Source organism: Epinephelus fuscoguttatus, linkage group LG23 (assembly GCF_011397635.1).
Source record: "Epinephelus fuscoguttatus linkage group LG23, E.fuscoguttatus.final_Chr_v1".
NCBI classification, from domain to species: domain Eukaryota; kingdom Metazoa; phylum Chordata; class Actinopteri; order Perciformes; family Serranidae; genus Epinephelus; species Epinephelus fuscoguttatus.
Window position 1 is genome coordinate 9,846,779 of NC_064774.1, and position 20,795 is coordinate 9,867,573.

Below are 20,795 nucleotides of genomic sequence, written 5' to 3' on the forward strand. Positions count from 1 at the left end.
TTTTCATACTTTCCATCTCTCCAGCACAAAGCCCAGTTGTCCGACCCCACCCTGCAAGCTTCATTTGAATAGAGACAAAACCGTCGGGACGTGGGGCCCAGATAAGCAGGTTTGAGGCCGGAGCATCTGTTAAGTGCATAAGAAGGAGGGACGGCATTAAAGGAGGGGGAACAAAGCTCGGAGACCAGAGGGACTGATATGTGATCTGCGGGCCAAGACGGATGGAGAGATCCCAGAAGACGAGTGTTTCATAGTCACATAGCCATTAGTGGGGAGGGGAGCAGGGAGTGACTCAGTCTGCTCAGGCTGATAGACTCCATTTGGCTGAGTTTTTCTGACGGGGAATGCAAAGCCTTTTTATCTGAACTTGCTCGCTGTGTTTACATGCACACTTATATTCTGATACTCTTCCAAACATGACGGTGTTAGGAACTTGATCTGGGTCATGTGAACAACACATTCTGTGTGGCCTTATTCTGAATGTAGTATTCTCTGATTAAAACATGTGGGATATGCTGGTATTGTTCAGATTTAGGAGCATTCTTGGGGCATGCATACAGCTCAGTCTCAACTTTCATTGCCTCTTGCGTGTTCATAGTCAGCTCTGTGCGTTGTACACAAGGCTGGGGTAGAGATGCATGCCCAAAAGAAAAGCCCACTTTTCTGTACACACTGTTCATGAGGGTGAAGTGTTGTGACAATACTGGAATTTCTAGCTTCAGTACAGTACCTTGAAAAATACTGACATTCGATACCATTTTTGACACCACAGGAGAAAAAAAATTACGTTGAGGACACAGAATTGCAGAAAATAAGTATTGAAACTATTTCAAATAGTCAGAATCTGTGCGTTGGTGAATTTATATTTTTGACAACAGTATTAGGGCATGCGTCATGGGGGAATTTTACGTTAATTGGAGTCTGCATGGCTGCATGTAAACGGCAATGTAAACAGCATAGTAGAAATATTGTCGAAATAGGGGCAAAAACCGGAATACAGGGCTCCAGAGTGCGACCATTTTGGCAACCAAAAATCTGTCAAGCACAACTGAACAGATTTATTGGTTGCACCGGCTCACCTGACCGTAATGTTATGTATTGAAGAACCAAAGTTCATAAATGCAAGTACCACCCAGAGAGGCGCCTGCGCAGTTAGCAACAGGCTCTAAGGTTAGCACAACAAGCTAGCTAGCAAGTTCGGGAGTCAGTCACATTATGGCGAGCATAAATGAAACACTGGAGCTGGAAGACCCGCCTGGTTTCAACCTGTTCCTGGTTAGCGACAGAAAGACTAGGGCTGGGTTAAAATAATCGATTCATCTGATTTAAATTGATCATTTCAGTGACCCGATATTGATTCATAAAATCCGAGGTTGATCTTTTAATATTCGCTTTGTGTGAAGCCTTAGTAAACAGGCCATGGTGCTAAATTATCAACGACCGTCGTGTTGAGAAGCTCCGACGTCACCTGTTCCTTTATCTGTAACTATTGGCTTACTTTTTTTATGTATTGGTGCAATTTATAATCACGTTGCAGCCTCTCCTCCTGCTGTCTGTGCACCGAGGCTTCTGCGCCACTTTTACACACACAGACACAGAACACCAAATAGAGATGCCGCGTTGGAGACAGAGAGGTGACGATAACATGTGCAATAACACCTCCACTAGGAAGAAGACAGTACTTTATCAATACACCTGATCTGCAACATGTAATCCTGTAGAAAAGTGATACTTCAATCTGCTCTGTCCGCAATCTGTCATCCACCGGCGCTAATATTATGTTATAAACAAGCACAGAGCGCTTTGTATCTGATGGCAAATTGTTACTAACAAGCTAACGGTTTAGCTCAGTTTGTCTCGTATCTTAAAACGTACCTGTGGTCATGTGACCTGCAGACAGTGAGTCTCCTCAGCAGCAGAGAGGACAGCATGACTGATTCATAAGCCCTTTTTAGATAGGAATTGTGCAAATTTGCAGGAAAGCGCAATCAGTCTTCTTTCAGCATTGGCAGTATAAAAACAAAATCGGGGAGTGCAGCAAAATGCCGCCTACCTACTTTTGTTCATACAGAATGTGCCTTTTTCGGGGCAATGGGGGCGTGAGCAAGTAACGAAACATGTAGCTCAGCGTGTGACGTAAACAGTGACGTGGGAGGGAAGCCGCGGCTGGTCAGTCCTTCGGTGATTCCCTCATAAATCGGCCCGTCCTTCACCGTCCCCGTCATCTGACGATTAATGGCCTCTTCGTTTGCGAGGACAAGGATGGCGCGCAATTCTTTGTCTCCCCAGTTGCTCATCTTTACAGTGTCTGTCAGGTTTGTGTTTCCCTCTTGCTACTAGCTGCTCGCTAATTCCTGCTATCAGCTGTTTCCTGTTAATCTACCGCCAGTGTCATCAACAGCTCCTCCCATGGCGGAGAGGCGCCTTGTTCTTTTTAAACCAACAGGGTTCCGCCAATATGTCTACCCTGCGAGGCGGAAAATTGGGCACCTCACATCAACTCGCCAATCCGGCTCTGTGTGTCTAAACGCTCGCAGCTTGCCTGCAAAACGGCCCAACATTCGCAAAAAATCTGGCAGTGTAAAAGGAGCTAGTGTCTGATGTCTGTGTTCTTTATTCTTTCTAAACTTCACTCAGTATTGTGATGTCAGGAATATGTTTATTTTATTGACATTTTAGTTTTGTTTCCAGTGAGATACTGAGTTTATATTGTCTTTTTGCTGTCCTGCTCTAGAAACATTTAGTCATAAAATACTCAGTTTTATTCCTGCTCTAAATTTATTTATTTATTTTAATTAATTCCTTGCAAAATTTACAGTATCACTTCTCTGAAAATCTTTTTTCACACACTAGTCAAAATTGGTATTGTAACTGAAATATCCCCAGTCAAATCCAATCAGGAAATCACTGAATGCATCAAACTGCCAACAGCTATGGATTGAAAATGTGTGTGCAGTTATTTCTAAGTGCTCTGGTGTCAAAGTGCATGGATCTGGAACATTCCCAGCGTTAAATAGACGATATCTTTCTTATATTTTATCTAAATACGCCCAGATTATTTTTGTCTCACTCCATCTTCTTCCCTTCCTGTGTGTTTTTAATGTTCAGGTAATTGGATGCTGTTTGGCATTCATCCTAATTGTTGATGTGTGTTCCCTCTGTGTGTGTGTGTGTGTGTGTGTGTGTGTGTGTGTGTGTGCGCTTGTAGGCACTGTTGTTGTATAATGAAGAGAGACAGGTTAAGTGTGGGATAGCGTTTCACTATGCCCTTGAGACGTCCATCTGAAAAGAGTACAGTGTTTGTGTGTCAAAGTAATTGACATCTTACCCGCTTCTCCTCCCTCCTCCTTTCATTCCTCTCCTTTTCTCACCCTCTCGTCTCTCTGCCCTCTTCTCAATTTGTACCATTTTGTTTGGTGCCAGTTTCTCTCCCACATCTCACTCCACATCCTGTCTCTGCTGTTTTTGTGTCTTCATGTTTTTTTGTGTCTCTTTGTTCCAGCTGGTATCTTCAGACACTCCAACAGCAGAGCCTCCAGTGGCAGTGGTGCCCCCTGTGGAAACCACTACCCAGCCTTCGCCCCCTCCTCCGCCCCTCCCACCCCCACCTGCAGAGAGGACCGGGGGCATCGGGGACTCCAGACCGCCCTCCTTCCAGTAAGCAAAGCACACTCACTCATTTTCACCATTTAAATCATTTATACGTTACAGATATATGTTCACCTGAGGAGCGGCGTCACACGGCCAAACGCTGCACATTTATTTCTCCAGTACGTTAAAGCTCATCGTACACTTGTGCTTCTCCCGTTGCTGTAAAGCAGATACTGTATCTTTTCCTGAATATCACAAACACTCCCAGTATCACCTTACTACAAGAATAGCAGGAATACTACAGCTCATTTGAACCTGATCTTAGCTGGAGCCTCCCTTGTTATTAACATGTCCAGTACCAGGAGAAGCTCTCAGAACATTTAACAACCGACCTGGATTTCTAATGTTCTTACACACAGTCTGAAGAAGTTTTTGGCTTTTGTTCTATATTGTAAGGGATAGTTTGGATTTTTCAAAGTTGGGTTGTATGAGGTTCTTAACCATAGATAGTGTGTTAGCTAGTAGATGGCTGTCAGCCTGCCTCCAGTTTGGAGAAGCAGACAGGAGTACTGCCAGGGAAGCTAAGAAATGTTCTGCTGTGAACAAGGGCAACAACAAAACATATTTAAGCAACTTAAAAGCATCAACATCAAAGGTCCAGTGTGTAGGATTCAAGTGGATATATTGGCAGAAATGGAATATAAGAAAATAAGAATTGTCGTTAGCTACAATAGGGAGTTGGTCCTCCTCCACAGAGTTCACCATGTTGTTTCTACAGTAGCCCAGATTGGACAGACCAAACACTGGCTCTAGATGCGGCAATATTGAGACTATTTGCGCAGCTTTACCTTGCCCTTTGCTGTTGGAACGGGCCGTCTGACAGCAAGGTAAAGTGCTGAAAATACTCTCAATATAGCATACACTTAGTAGGGATGCAGCTGTCCTCGGTAAAATGTTGAACCGTTCGGTCTGCCCTGCACGGATCTATACGCCCTTGTGGTTTTCAGTTTTGCAATTCATCTTGCATTGTGTGTGCGTGCCTGTCCACAGGCCAAGTCCATGGTTGTATAAAGAGAACGGCCAATCAGCCTGCTGCACAAAAGCCCTCCCTGTGAGTTAACGTCCAATCACTGTTGTGGCTCCGCCCACTCACCCCCCCCATACTGTTGTAACTGGAGCCGGGGAAAGTGACGCTCGCCTCACACAGAAAAGAAGCGGGAAAAACAAACTTAGAGAGCCATGGCAAAGGCAAGTGGAGGAGTTGAGAGACAGAAGTTTGATGAAGCACCGGCTTCATACAAATCTCCGGTGTGGGATCATTTCGGTTTAGCTGTTGAATAAAACGAAGAAGGAGTGAAAACAGTTAACAGAAATTTCTCTGTCTGTAAACGTTGCTTGAAACATACCTAGCGTAGCCGCATTATCCTGACCGACAATAGGCTTGGGCGATTGGACAGATATATTGCCAATCGCCCATCGGCTGAGTCCATCACGATTGGTTTCATTTTTGGCGTTTTTTTTTTTTTGGGTGATTTTTGTCATTTTATTTTGCTAAATCAATGGTCTGGTCTCAATCATTTTCTGTCCCTGTTATGTGGCGGCTGATCTGGTCTCGTCACAGACCTCATTGTTTACCCAGTTTGTGGACATTGATGGCTGTTGTTCTTCTCTGAGTTAGCAGCTACCTGCTGCCAGCTGCTTTTTAAATCTCCCACTGTGGGTTACACGCGAAACATGTCTTCAAAACGTCACACACTTCCGACCCATAGTCTTGTCTTTCCGCGGTTTCAGAGCTGTTACTACCTCTGCTGCCGTCTGAAAGGCGAGAACAAGACCGTTCCACCATTCAGCTTTTCTGCGAGGTGGCTTAAAGGTGCAATATTCCCGCCTTGAACAGGCAGTGTTAAAGTGGCTTTTGTCTTGTCTGCTGCTAAGTGATGGGCACTGGGCAGGGAGCATATGATGGGTTTAACAGAGCTTTGATGCTAATGAGAACGTTTAGGCTGAAGCAAAACTGTAATGTTGCGGACTATAAACTAAAAGAATAAACTGAAAGAGGGTACAAACTCATCGTTGAGCTTAAGGTAACACTGAAGCAGGCGATAATTCTCTGTGGGTTTGTCACTACAATCTGTCTCTTTCACATCACACACAGACACTTGATCCATTGTTAAAATAAAAATAGTGACTATGACAGCTTTAAAGAGTGTGAAACCACAAGGCAGGCTCCTCACGGGCATTTTCAGAATTAAATTAAGATCTTCTAAATGAAAGACTTTCCTTTATCCTTTAACATCCATATTATCCTGCTGAAATGTGGGGAAACCATTACTGCAATATGAAGAGGGCCTGCAGTCTCCAAAACAAACTAAGTATCTGTAATTTTAATGGCTTCTTACCATCGCTCTGAGCTGCTCGAGAAGTATGTTGTCTGGAGCTCTTTAAGTTTGGTTTCGGGGTCACATGGAGTTCACACCCGTCACTGCAGCCTCCCATTACGGCTGCAGAGCTCTCGTTCATTTCTTGTGTTTGGACGTCGTCCTGTCGGTCTCCTGCGGCTGCAGTAAGGTGGCCTGATGGTTTTTGAATTTCAAATTAAACACATATTCTTTTTAACTTCACTAACTGTGCGGTTGTTGCAGCCAGAGGAGGATTAACCACGTTAGCTATGTTTTTTCCATGCTGTATTTGGAGCAGGATCAGCACCGTTGCTCACACTGGAAAATTAAATGTAATTCAGATTGTAGGGTCTCTGTGACTGTCTGATAAAGAAGTCTGTTTTTAAACTGCTTTCATCATGAACCACAAGCCGCGCTCTGTCTGCCTATGTAATCAGCATATTTGTCGGTGTGTGCATGGTACTGAAGCCTGCGGCCTCGTGGAGGCTTACGGGGGCATTTGCTTGTTGCTACATGTTTATTGGCCTGTTACCAGCTGTGGATGTGACGACGTGGTTTCTGGTTTCTGCTTGCTCCTTTCTCTGTACGATGTTAGTGGCATGTGGCTGTGACAAAAGTGACTCTACAGTAGTAATTAGAGCTACACTGACATATTCACTTATACTAGATTATTACAACACAGATTCCAAATTAGTTGGGACACTATTTAAATGTTTATAAAAGCAGACTGCAATTATTTGCAAATAATTTTTAACATATATCCAGCTGAATACAGCCCAAAGAAAAGATATTTAATGTTCAAACTAATAAACTTTGTTTTTTGTAAATATACACTCATTCTGAATTCGATGTCTGCAACACTTCTCAATAAAGCTGGTACAGAAGCTTGTTTACCACTGTGTTACATCACTGTTTCTCTTAACAACAGTCAGTAAACATTTGGGAACTGAGGACACTAATTGTTTAAGTTTTCTTAGTGAAATTCCCTTTTCAGGAATCACAAGCGAGCCCCAAAAATTTTCAAGATATTAAGCAGTCCCTCCAGGAGCTTGCGGCAAAAATAAATAAATTTGAATTTGCGGCGTATTTTATCAAAAATTGTGATACAAATTGCAGCATTTTTACATGATTTTCTGCAGGAAATTGTGGCAAATGACAAAAGGAGAAAAAAAATATGATTTTCTACTACCTCCAAAAAATAAGTCATGTAATCACTTGCTATAATAATCATACTGAATATTACAAAAATAGCTGCAAATGTTTTTTATCGTTCTTTTCTTTAGTTTTACTTAATTAGTTTCAAAACATGGACTCCAATAATGTTGCAAAAAATCCTGAGTGAATATTGTAGCGCTCAAACCAGACAGTGTGACTGTAAAACAACATGTCAGCTACATTTCCTGTAAACATAACATTTTAATACATTCAGCACATATTGTCTGCATTTAAACAAAGTGCAAATTCTTATGTCAATACAGAGCGTTTCTCCGTACTGCAATGCCATTAGTGCATTTGATGACGTTTCAAATGATGTCACATGCGTGATGTGATGTTTTCAGTGTAAAGTTTCAGTTTCAGACAGTTTCTTGATGCAGTGAAATCTCATGACATCAGATCGTAATCTCACATCAGATTGTCATTAAGTGTACGTTATACTTTTTGGCATTCTAACTTTTTATTGTGTACTTTATCCTGTTTTTATTTTGATATCTACATTTGTGCTCTTTATTTTTTATTCTTTATTCAGGATCCTCATTAGTTGTTACCACAGTGACGACTACACTACACTACAGTTTACCAGTTTTCCTCAAAGCTCTGTTGCACATACTTTTTAATTGACGCTCTGTGGAACTGTGTTCATTAGAGTTCACAGTTTGTTAAGGTTAAAACACTTCTTCCAACCTATTCCAAAACTGTGGAGCTGCCAAATAATCATTACTACCTCAGGACAGAGTTTTACAACTCACATTGTCAAATTCTGGCATCACCAAATAATTTGAAAGCTATGAAAGTCCAGCAAAAGCTTAATGTGGATCTGCTGCATCGATTTTTCTGTCCATCCTGAGTCGGACAGCGTTACTGCACTACGATGATAAATCTGTGCAGCACTCTCTGTTTTTAAAAGTTATAAAACATGTTTATTGGTTATTATTGCGAGCACCACATCTGGAAAACCAGATGTCACTCTGGTAAAGTTATTACATTAAAACAGTTATGCTCTATTTCTGACTCTGCTCCTGCTTCTTCTTCCTCTTTTACAGCCCCAATGCAACAGGCAGCGTGGAGACGCTGGACGACCAGACTGAGACAGAGTCTGTAGTTTCCTTCAGGAGGGAGAGGCCTCGGCACAGAGAGAGCATGGAGCCGCACGGTGAGAAACTGCAGATCACTCTGCCGATGAGAAATGCTCTTTTGTGATGCCATCAAGATTTGGCGCACCCCCAACATCCAAACAATGAATATACGATACGTGATATAATCAAGGAATGTAGAGAAGTGAGGAATGTTTGTAGTCTATAGGGAAAACAGGCAAATACTGACTTGAGTGAACATGAAAATTCAAGGTGAATATCTTCCCTCTTCTTCTGTGCTGTCCCAGGGCCTCGTATGAACGGTCAGAGTCGACTGGAGCGCCACCTGGCAGGGTATGAGAGCTCCAGCACAGTGATGAGCAGCGAGCTGGAAACCACCAGCTTCTGCGACTCCGAGGACGACGACACCATGAGCAGGTGGGTGTTAACAGAGGAAGGTTTGGGTGTCTTTTTTTGTCGAGTAAAGTTTTGTGACTCCTGTGACCTCTCACCTCTTGTTGACTCTTGAACTTGTAGGTTCAGCAGCGCGACAGAGCAGAGCACAGCCTCCAGGCTTCTCAAACGGCACCGCAGACGCAGGAAACAACGCCCCCCACGTTTGGAGAGGGTATGTACTACTTAAGCCCCGTTTTCTCGTGCTGTTTTTATTCCTAACTGCTCATGCTCGCTGAATCAAGAATCTCGAGAGCCTCTGAGATGGTTTGCTCAGAGAAAGCATTTTTGTCAGCGTTTGCAGTGTCAGCAAATCTCATGGTAATTTTGTGGTTTCCGACTCCAGGCCTCGTCCTTCAGCAGTGTGACGGACTCCACCATGTCTCTGAACATCATCACCGTCACTCTCAACATGGGTCTGTAAACTGACGTCTTTGATCCTCAGAGCCAAACGTATAAATCAGTGCTGCAGCCAAGACTTAGAATACAAACACCGACTTAACTTTTTGTCTGAATTGCGTGTGTGGTGTTAACACTGCACTGATTTCTCCACAATACAGAGAAGTATAATTTCCTGGGCATCAGCATTGTGGGCCAGAGCAACGAAAGAGGGGACGGAGGCATCTACATCGGCTCCATCATGAAGGGAGGAGCTGTGGCTGCAGACGGACGCATCGAACCTGGTGACATGCTGCTGCAGGTGAGGAAGAATAAAGACCTACTAATCCTAAACTGTTTTTCCTTTAAATGACTGTCTATATAAATATTTGACTGAATACTGGTGTGTCTGAAAGTGTATGAAATTGAACGGCTGATTGTTTCAGCTGTACTCACGTGTCAGTCTAACGAAGATGTTTTTCTTCCTCTTCTAAACCGTCTCAGGTGAACGACATCAACTTTGAGAACATGAGTAACGACGATGCAGTGCGAGTGCTGAGGGAGATTGTACACAAGCCAGGGTGAGTCGCTGCTTTTCTCATTTCAGATACCAAGTTATGTCTGTTTACAAGTGATCAGCAGTGATTATAACGACTCCTTATTCTGCTGGTGTCTGCCAGGCCCATCATCCTCACAGTGGCTAAGTGCTGGGACCCCTCTCCTCAGGGCTACTTCACTCTGCCTCGCAGTACGTACAGGACTTCCTTCTCTGTTCTCTTGTTGTGTTTGATAGCACACTAATGTCAGGCTGAGTAACACTTATCTCTGTGCAGATGAACCAATCCGACCCATTGACCCGGCAGCGTGGGTGAGCCACTCTGTGGCGATGACCGGGGCCTACCCCGCCTTCCCAGGCAGCTCCTCCCTCAGCACCATCACCTCTTCCTCCTCCGTCACTGAGACTGAACGTGAGAGCCTCTTCCGGTGTCTTCATAATCATTCTTCCTTTTCTGTGTGCTGGGGCTGCACAGTATCTGTTTTTTATTGTCTGTTATTGTAAAGACTGTATAAAATAATGGAGGAAACAAAATGCAAATGAACAGAGAACCTAAATATCCGACTCCTTTAAGACGTTTTTTGGCAACCGGAACACTCTGAAATAGCAACAACTACGACTATACCTATACTCTGTGAAGCTGGGGTTACGTTACCTTACCAAGGTTGTCGCAGTCGTGGCGACTTGTCAACAGATGGCACAGTCCTGCAGTGGTCTGATATTTAAGATACACTCCTGAGGCGGAACCGCGACATGCAATACCTTACCCGCTCCGCCAGCCGTACACATGACCAATTAGTTCTGCAACCAGATTTGTGGCCTAACCTGAAACCAAAAATCCTGTATTAACCATGCGCTGTGAAAATAATTAGGTTAGGTAGCATGTTTGAAGTGATGATTTTGGGGCATTTTATACATGTGAAACTAAGACGATATATTTTAAAATGTAAGTAATTGATAAAATGCGTATTGTCATAATATTGAGCAAGATATCTCCACAGTTAACGTGCCTGTTAGTAACACACTTGATTGAAGAGACTCACATTCAGGCTGGCGCAGAAGACAGAGCTGAAACAAAAAGTCAAAGTAGAGAATTAAAACTTCAAATTCAAATATTATTATTCTCATTTTATATTATTTATCATCCAGCACCCACCGTCCGATCTGAATGTTTGTCTTTTCACCCAGAACAATGACAGGACTCTGACGTATGGCACCCAACTGTCACTCAAAGCAGCCATGCCCTTAATTATGCGTTCCTAAATGGGTGATTTATATAAAAATTCACCTCCTGTACAGCTGTCATGAATGTTAAAATTAGCTATAGAGACCAAAACTGTATTTTGCACCAGGCTGTAAACATGTTTATTTTTGCTGTTAACTTGGACATTTTAACATGGGCGTCTATGAGTTTGACTCACTCTCGGAGCTGGCCTCAAGTGGCCATTAGAGGTACTGCAACTTTGGCACTTAATTGTGGAACTTTGGATTTACACTTGTGCGACAGACCCTACACTGTAGCCTTAGCACGACACCTACGCCATTGTGAACATTTATACTTGTGTGGTGGTGTGTCTACGTCACTCTGCAGTTACACCCTCAAAACACTAGTCGGCGGCAGAGGTTTCTGTAAAGTTAAGTAGAATCAAAACACACATTAAACACACATTAAACGTGGCTTAATAGAGACAATTTCAAAGACAAGTACACAAATCAGCTTCACTATAACTCGCAGCATTCACAGACAAACACTTGTCTTTATCTGGACACACTTTCCCCACATATATAACATGCTAACGTTATTAGCAGAAGTCTGTGGCATTTTACATTGTATAAATTAGCTTGGTAGCTAGCGGACTTTTCCTCTACTCATATGAAGCCAGGGACAACAGCAACATTTAACAAAGGTAACATTACAAAATTCAGCTCCATTACAGCTCACAAGGTTCACCGACAAAACAACTGTCTTATACTAAACACATTTTCCAAACAAATACAACATGCTAACGTTATTAGCACAAGCCTATGGCATTTTACATTGTATAAACTAGCCTAGTGACTAGCAGAGATTTCCTCTGCTCATATGAAGCCAGGATAAATCACACACAAGACTTAACATGCTCTTTTTGTGGAGGCTTTGTTGTCTTCACAATTTATTGTTTCTTATCTGTGAAATCAAAGTAAATCAAAGCTTAGTTTCCACTGAGGGAAATGGTTTCAGCTTACAGAAACAGGCAGGAGGTCTGCATCACTGTGATGTGTAGTTACATTTCTGGGAAGGTGCATGTCAACACAGAGCCTATGCCGTAGCTACGACATTGATTCAACACAGAAGTATAAATATGCGTTGACTTCATTTTTCAGTTTATTTTTTGTTTATTTATCTCCAGTAATATTGAGATATTCAATGACATTGCATATTTTCCTCATACTGTGCAGCCCTACTGTGAGCTGTAAGTCACCTCTTCTCTCTATTCTGTTTCATATCCACACAATCCTCTCATTAAACTTCCCCTTTTAAACCTTGTCTACTGTCAGTCTGTCGATATTTAAGGCCTGAGTGATGTTAAAATATCTTTTTCCTGTTGCTGTCTCCGTCCGTTTGTCTCTATGAAGGACACTGGCGCAGGATTCATCTTTCACATCTGTCTTTCTGCTTTTGTCTGTGTTGTTATATGATGTGATAAATGACGTCTGCTGCTTTCCTGCCTTTAATCTCCTGCTCAAAGTTACACTCCTGGCCTTCTCATGTTGACCCAGTTCAGATTTCACCTCTCTGTCGTCTTTCATTTGTCCTCTCATGTCTACACTTTCCTAAAGTGCCCCTCTGTCTCTCTGCAGGTTTCGATGACTTCAACTTATCACTGCACTCTGACATGGCGTCGGTTGCAAAGGCCATGGCGTCACCAGAGTCGGGTCTGGAGGTCAGGGACCGCATGTGGCTGAAAATCACCATCCCCAACGCTTTCCTGGGTAAGACCGAACAGTGGAAAAACTAAGAGTACATCAGTTACATGAACTGCTTGTGCCTTGCAGGACTTTACAGGGCAGGCATTATTTTCTCAGAATTAAAACCGTGTGACTTGTGGGAGGAAAAGAAAAAACTGAAGTGCCTGTTTTGACTGGAAACATCTGTTAAATTGGAATCACCTGCAACTGAATCACAAGGAGCGATTACATAAACTACACGTTTGTCCAGTTGGTGCTGACTGGAATGGAAAGCTCACTTTCTGATTTCAGTAATTTCATCATAACACAGTCACTATCCAGCAGGTTACAGTTCATCAGGCGTTCACACGTACTTCATATCACAAGCTGCCTATATTAAACTTTTCCCCTGTGCTTATTTTTTTGAGCATGTCAGAGGTGTTTAATGGCATTTGATGCATTTTAACTGTCTTTAAATGTAAATGCTGCTAAACTCCCTCAGTAGATGGTCTGCACAGACTTCACTCACTCTTTGTTGGTGCAACATAATTAAAGTATTTAGTTGAAATCCTGTTCTGGGAACAGTCGTCCTAACTGTCACTCACTGCAAAGGAAAAGCTGGTTTAGGTACTTAAAACACAGCTTCCATGATCAAGTCGTGTTTTAAATTTGTCTTGTGTGATCCCACAGTTTTACACGTAATACTGATTTGAACTGAAACGTCTTGATCTAAATATTCAGAGTTAAAACTTACCAAAAAAAAACCGTTGTTTTCCTCACGTCTCCACAGTGAACGAAGAATGCAAAGCTGGAGAAAATTATTAATGAATTGAAGTCATGGTTGTCCACGTTTAACAACAGCAAAACTATGTCAAATCACCTGTTTACAAACTCTCACACAGCTCGTGCTGTATAATCAAAGTCTCATTTATCCAGTCGTACAGCATTGTTTAGAATTTAGTGTCAATTTTCAATTTTATTTATAAAGCCCAGTATCACAAATCACAGCATACAACATCCATCTGTCCTTGGACCCTCACAACAGATAAGCAATCTGAATGAATTACTATTAGAGACTACTAGTCCATACCCATTGGTAGCTTTGTCACCTTCTGCCTGTGCCAGTCCTCAATGCCTATGTGCAGTTTCACATAGATTGACCACGTCAGTGAGTAGAAAAACGTGGGGTAGACAGAATGACTGACTGACAGAATGACTTACTGACAGTTTTTGTGATTATGTACAGCATACCATACCATGACTTAGTCATACCAAAATTTAGAAGAAGAAACAAACATTGGTCCACAGGGGGAGCCACAGCGATCGGTCGCATTTTAGCCATTTTGAAGCATTTTTCTGTTGTTATAGCGCCACCCAGTTGCCAATTAGACTTAAATTTCTCCAGTCACCTTGAGGCGTCCTGTTCTACATATCTACCAAGCTTAGTAAAAATCCATATGGCGGTTAGGCCTAGATAAGAAATGAGCTCTCTAGCGCCCCCATTTTGTTTGATGGGGTCAATAATGGAGGGGTCCCCTCAGATTATGTGTGGTCATATGCCTACAAAGTTGCGTGGTGATGGGTGAAACCCTTGAGATGTTATACACCTTTATGTGATGAGCCACGCCCTCCGCAATATTCATTGCCTTATAGAAGCTCAGTTTTAGTAAGTTTTCCAACTTTTGCCAAGAGGGAACTTTAGACATTGGTCCCTAGATTATGTTCACCCAGTTTCATGCAGATCGCTCAAACTTCCTAGGAAGAGATCCATTTGAAGTGTTTTTCAAAAAATCCAAAATGGTGGAAAATCTATATAACTGGAAGTTATGGGTTCTTGAGGCAAATGTGTTCCTCATGAGGAGAGGCATCTCTGTGCAAAGTTTCATGTCTCTACGACATACGGGGCATGAGATATGCCCATTCAAAGTTTGTAATTTCAATCAGTTGCTATAGCGCCCCCCTTTGGCCAATTGATGTAATATTGCTTCATTGGCATCCTCCCATGACCCTCTACCACTGTGCCAAATTTCACATGGATTGACCAAGTCAGTGAGGAGAAAAACGTGGGACATTATATAGTAAGATAACATACCAGAGGTTGACAGGGTAACGGGAAGTAAACCAAGAGCTAGGCCAGGGGTGTCAAACATGCCGCCCGTGGGCCAGAATCGTCCCACCAAATGGTCCGATCCGGCCCACTAGATGTCTAAACTAAGAGATGCCAGGTTTCAGGCTGCACGTTAAACAATGTGTTACCTAATTCATTTAAAATTCTGCTTCAGAGGCTTTTCCACTCTGACCAGAATACAGTTCTCTGATGTCATAATGAACACTTGCTGTGACCACGTTCATATTGAACATGGTGCAAAATGTTGTCAATCAGCAGCTTCAGATCAAAAGAATCTGTGTCAGGAAGCGTGTGGCTAAATGCTCATGTAATGACAGTGAGAAGTAGACTGACTGAATGTGGAGACATACTGTTGAAATAACACTTATTTTTCTGAAGACATCTCATGCTGCTCATCTGTTTTGCTGCAGAATGTACTTGTAACTCTTTACATGCAAAAATTGGTACAACCTATCTGAGATCAAACTGGGCTGTATGTGGCCCATGAACTAAAATGAGTTTGACACCCCAACACTTTTCACTTCTACTCATGCTTTTCATCCTCTTCCCTTTGTTTTAAATGTGTATATGTATTGTTTCCATTTGTATTTTATTATACTGTATGTACAAATTACATTTATTTCACTTGAAGTAACTACGTATATTGGGAAGTTTGGTTCCTCTGCTTCATCTCTTCTTACATCGCTCCTCTGCCTCTAGGCTCCGACGTCGTGGAGTGGCTCTTCCACCACATCGAGGGATTCCAGGACCGCCGCGAGGCCAGGAAGTACGCCAGCAACCTGCTGAAGGCCGGCTTCATCCGACACACCGTCAACAAGATCACCTTCTCTGAACAGTGTTACTACGTCTTCGGAGATTTAAGCGACTGTGAGAACTGTGAGTGACTCGAGAACATGGGCTCATTGTGTGTGAATGTTACGCTTAATCACATTTGCACACATGCCTTCTGCAGGGACAGTGGTGGTTACAAACATGTGACATTTCAGTTATGGAAGCATTTCTTTAATGTCATGCAATCGCTAAAATTAGAGTCTCCAGAAAACACTCGACAACAAGCAGAAAAGAAACAAACTGTCCACAAGCTTTGCACTTCTTTGTGTGTGTATCAATATAAATGTGTTATTTCCGCCTGTTGTATTTGAATATTTCTGCATACTGGGGTCCTTGGACAGTATTGGGATTGCATAAACTGGCTCTGACTGGAAAGCTGAGACTCTTGTGGATTCAATAAGCCCAGTTTTATTCATGTGTGATGATGTCAGTCCCCATAGCAGCCATTTCATAGTAGTGAGACCATTTTTTGAATCGGACATCACTGTATAAAATGACCTATTGTGACCTCTAGGATGATCACAGCCTCGTGAAACTTTACAGCCAAAAACTACAGACTGTGAGCATTCAGAGGATGTATGACTTTCATGGGTATATTCACAAAAAGAGGGGTTTCAGAGCAATTTCCAGAACAGAAGTACTCACCATCCACCATCAAGAAAATGAAAGTTTATTTTTTTTTTATTTTTCTGTGGTGTTGCTCATCTCCTTCCCTCCCATCTCCCACCCAGACATGGCCAACCTGTCCCTGAACGACAACGATGGCTCTAGTGGGGCCTCCGACCAGGACACCTTGGCCCCGCTGCCCCTCCCTGGTGCCTCCCCGTGGCCCATGATGCACACCTTCCCCTATCAGCCCTACCCTACACATGCCTTCTCCAGCCAGCCACCACCGTACCACGAGCTCACCAGCTACAGCTATGGCCCCGGCAGCACCGGCAGCCAGCACAGCGAAGGTGAGCACACACGGCAGTCATGTGTCACCCACCGGTTTCTCTGATTAAAGGGGGATTTACACCCAAAACACACATTAAACACACATTAAACATGGCTTAATAGAGACAGTTTCAAAGACAAGTACACAAATCAGCTTCACTATAACTCGCAGCATTCACAGACAAACACTTGTCTTTATCTGGACACATTTTCCAAACAAATACAACATGCTAACATTATTAGCACAAGCCTATGGCATTTTACATTGTATAAATTAGCCTAGGAGCTAGCGGACTTTTCCTCTACTCATATGAAGCCAGGGACAACAGCAACATTTAACAAAGGTAATGTTACAAAATTTGGCTCCATTACAACTCACAAGGTTCACTGACAAAACAACTGTCTTATACTAAACATGTTTTCCCCACAGATAGAACATGCTAACGTTACTAGCACAAGCCTATGGTGTTTTACATTGTATAAATTAGCTTAGTGGCTAGCGGTCTTTTCCTCTACTCATATGAAGCCAGGGACAACAGCAACATGTAACAAAGGTAACGTTACAAAATTTGGCTCCATTACAGCTCACAAGGTTCACTGACAAAACAACTGTCTTATACTAAACACATTTTCCAAAAAGAAATACTGACGTCTTGGCTTCTGTTGCTTTAGATTTGACGGTAAAAAAAATAAAATCTCCTCAGTCCTCGAGCTTTATAGAAGTACAGCAGAGAGCTGAAGTCGTGACGTCGTGTCCTGGCCAGCCTCTGTTCCACAACCTTCTGTAACTCAGTAGTTTGGATCATTTTTCGAATAATCTTACCCAGATATATGAGGTGAGAGCCACTTGACACACTGTTGAGAACGTCTCTGCTCCAGGCTGTATTTTTAGTTCTTGGTGTTGTTAAAAATGTCAGTGGAATAACCCTTTAGGGAAACGTCTGAGATTTGAGAGTCAACTGCCAAAAGCTGTGAGTTTGTGGAAAGGATAATGTTCAGTATTTGGTTTCTTGCCTTTTAAAAAGAATGCTGTTTAGCATCTGTCTTTAAAGTAAAGCACTCTGTTATAAAATGTGTCTACCAGTGCTGTCTAAATGATTGAACTCTAAGCTGAACGACTTGTGGACTTTGTTGAATTTGAACTGGCACATTAAAGGCTCATTTACTCTCCCTTTACGTACGAAAATGGATACGTCCATGTCAAACGTCACTGCCCTCATGCTTCCATGCGTCTGTTATGATGTCACAGATACAGCCAGCAGATGGCACTAGAGGGCGGAGTCAAGAGTTTAATATAACGACAAACAAAGTGACAGTGGAGGAGGTCGTAATATTGCACTTTTAAACAGAGGCAGCGTTGTGGAAGGTGGTGGTCTGTGTGGCCATTGTATACATCCTGACATGGAGAATTCATTTTACCGATTTGTTCCGTCTAACCGTTATTTAAATTTATTCGTTATCTCCTACAGTCTTGTCTTGCTTTAACTATGCTACACTTCGTCCACGATCTCTGGTGGTACAGCTTGTTTCAGCCGTGTCAGGAAGCTTTCAGAAAACAAATATGGACGACAGACAGTACAGACAGAAAGCTCCTGAGTTTTGTTGTAGCAGGAGATGGATGAAAGGCTGACACTTGAGGATCAGAGTGTACGAGGAGTGCAGGAGGAGATCGGAAATGTAACTGTCTCTTCATCTTCAGAAAAATGTGTTCATTAAAGTCATTAAAGAAACAGTCTAATAAACGTGCTGTACACTAGGAGGTGAGTGGCCGTAACGTAGCGTACAGTCTCCTTCAGGTCTGCTTGCTTGTTTGACTTCCCAGGATACAGGCTGCGGACAGAAACTGGTTTAACTGGTCACACCTGTGTACATGTTACCTAACAGCCTTCTCTCTGCGCCCTCAGGGAGCCGAAGCAGCGGGTCGACGAGGAGCGAGGGTGAGCGACGTCGCAGCACCAAAGGTCCAGGCAGCACCGTGGGCGGAGGGGAGAAATCACCCTCCGGCGGTGGCGGAGAAGGCGGCGGGGCCGACTCGCGCTCCGGCAGCGGCAGCGAATCAGAATACTCCACCCGCAGCAGCCTGAGGCGCGGCCATGGCTCGGCCGCCCCCAGCGAGCACAGCCACGCCTCGTCCCAGCGCTCACATCACCACCGCATGCCCCAGCCGCCCCACATGTCGCCCTACCCGCCAGGTATCCTGCCGTACAACCCCATGATGGTCATGATGGTACCCCAGCACGCACACCCGGCCATGGCGACCGCTCACGCTCTTCCTCACGCGCAGCAGCTGGCCACAGCGCCCATGCACCCAGCTCTACCCCCGCCCCCGTCCTCCACTCCAGGAGGGCCTCCTGGCGCCCCGCCCACCCGTGACCTGGGTGCTGTTCCCCCAGAGCTGACTGCGTCGCGCCAGTCGTTCCACCTGGCCATGGGGAACCCCAGCGAGTTCTTCGTGGATGTCATGTAGTTTTTATTCTTCCTGTCTTGGTGTTGAGTGACCATTCATGTGAAGTTAGTGTACGGTTCCCACTTGTCTTGGCGAGGATCTGGTGAAAGCTTTTCGAGCTCACAAGGGCCCATTGGAGCGAGGGCACTTGGTACAAATTTGGTGAGAACAGGGTTGACAAAGAAAAAACTTAATCGTGTCCACAACGTCAAATTTCTCTTTTTAAAATCCACTACATAACAGATATTTTTCAAAATCCTAACTCCAGAAAGACCAGTTCTTCTTTCTTATCTCAGTAGTGAGCTTGTTTTTCCTCAGAAAGCAAACTTCCTACAGGATTTTATTGCCTCTCAGAGCTGCTCAGCACTCTGAAATATATTTTAGGAGGGGAATTACCTTCCAGAAACCAGCTATGAATGTCAGAGCTGTCCATCCAGGAAGCGCACAGACCACAGTTTAACACTAGAGGGCGCCAGGTACACTGTGTACTTGAAAAGGATACAATCCTGATTACATATCTGGATCATTATGCCAGATCCGTCGGCGGCGCAGGAGTATATCGAGTGCCTTAACATTTATAGAGACATTTAAACACTCCGGGTACATCATGTTCCAGCATTGTTTGACAATGAACTCCTCTGTATATATCTACTACTCCTATGTAAATGCAACCACACAGAACGACAAGCTCTAATGTGAAAAGAAAATAGGTCCAAAAATGTCAGGTGAGTGTGTGTTTAGTCATCACTGTGTAGGCCTAGTCTTCAGTAACTCGGGATGGGACTGTAGAGGCTTAACGGTACTAATAGGTGAGAAGACGAGATGCTGAAAGCGGTACTTTCTGATTACATTAAGTTACTGTGATCCAAACGCCCCATGCTTATTTTTTATGTTACTGACTCGCATTATTCACCCATTTCATTTTTGTATGAGTGACTATATAAAATCATGTATAACCGAACTATTAAGGTGCTAAATGAAGATTCAACATTTCAGAAAAAGAAAAAAAAGAATGACATTGACTGTGTCACATTGTTTGATTTCATATCGCCACCTTTGTTTGTGTACTTGAGAATAAATTTGATACTTACTTTCTGTTCAGACGTCGTTATTTTAAGAGGGGATTCAACAGTATGTTAAAAACAAACCTTCTCACGCAAGGTGTTTCAAGGAGTTTATGGAAACCCATTTTCATGAGTGTGATAAAAAACAAAAGATCCTGTTGAGTTAAAATGAGAAATGTCACAATAATGACTTAGTAACTCAAAATAATGAGACGCTTTCTCCAATGTAACGACTTGTCTCAGAATAATGACTTAATATCTAAAAATCATTGACAAACATTTTGAAAATAATCATAGTATTGTTTCTCATTTTGACATTAACATTTTTGAGGTATTAAATTATTATTTTTTTGAGATTTCAAGTCATTTTGAGATATTAGGATTTGTTGTAATTATTTTTGAGATATTAAGAGATTATTTTGAGATTAAGTTATTTTTGAAATATAAAGTCATTTTGTGATTTCAAGTCATTTTATTCATTTGTTATTTGAGATTTCAAGTCATTATTTTTGAGATTTCTAGTCATTATTTTGAAATACTAAGACATTTTGAGATCCCTAGTCATTATTTTAGGTTTTCAGATTTTAGGTCATTATCTTTGAAATATTAAGTAATTATTTTGAGGTATTTACTTAATATTTTTAATTTAAAAATAAAAATTTTAAATTTTTAATTTAAAAATAATTTTTTTTATTTTATTTACGACTTATCAAGTCGTTTTAAAATATATATTCATTTTGACATATTACATGATTACTTTGAGGTTTTTAAGTCATTATTTTGAAATATTAAGT

The 20,795-nt window shown here is 42.5% G+C and overlaps 1 protein-coding gene across 1 annotated transcript in view; it reads left to right on the plus strand.

Annotated features, from left to right (window-relative positions):
- dvl2 (dishevelled segment polarity protein 2) overlaps positions 1-20,032 on the plus strand; it is a 33,278-nt gene extending 13,246 nt beyond the window's left edge. Inside the window, exons 3-15 of the mRNA XM_049568076.1 lie at positions 3,503-3,657; positions 8,252-8,361; positions 8,590-8,719; positions 8,819-8,909; positions 9,081-9,150; positions 9,295-9,434; positions 9,617-9,693; positions 9,793-9,860; positions 9,946-10,080; positions 12,510-12,641; positions 15,424-15,600; positions 16,287-16,511; positions 18,396-20,032. Coding sequence (XP_049424033.1) covers positions 3,503-3,657; positions 8,252-8,361; positions 8,590-8,719; positions 8,819-8,909; positions 9,081-9,150; positions 9,295-9,434; positions 9,617-9,693; positions 9,793-9,860; positions 9,946-10,080; positions 12,510-12,641; positions 15,424-15,600; positions 16,287-16,511; positions 18,396-18,958 — 2,073 coding nt within the window. The 3' untranslated portion in view covers positions 18,959-20,032. The remainder of the gene's footprint in view (positions 1-3,502; positions 3,658-8,251; positions 8,362-8,589; positions 8,720-8,818; positions 8,910-9,080; positions 9,151-9,294; positions 9,435-9,616; positions 9,694-9,792; positions 9,861-9,945; positions 10,081-12,509; positions 12,642-15,423; positions 15,601-16,286; positions 16,512-18,395) is intronic.
- The last annotated feature ends 763 nt before the right edge of the window (positions 20,033-20,795 follow it).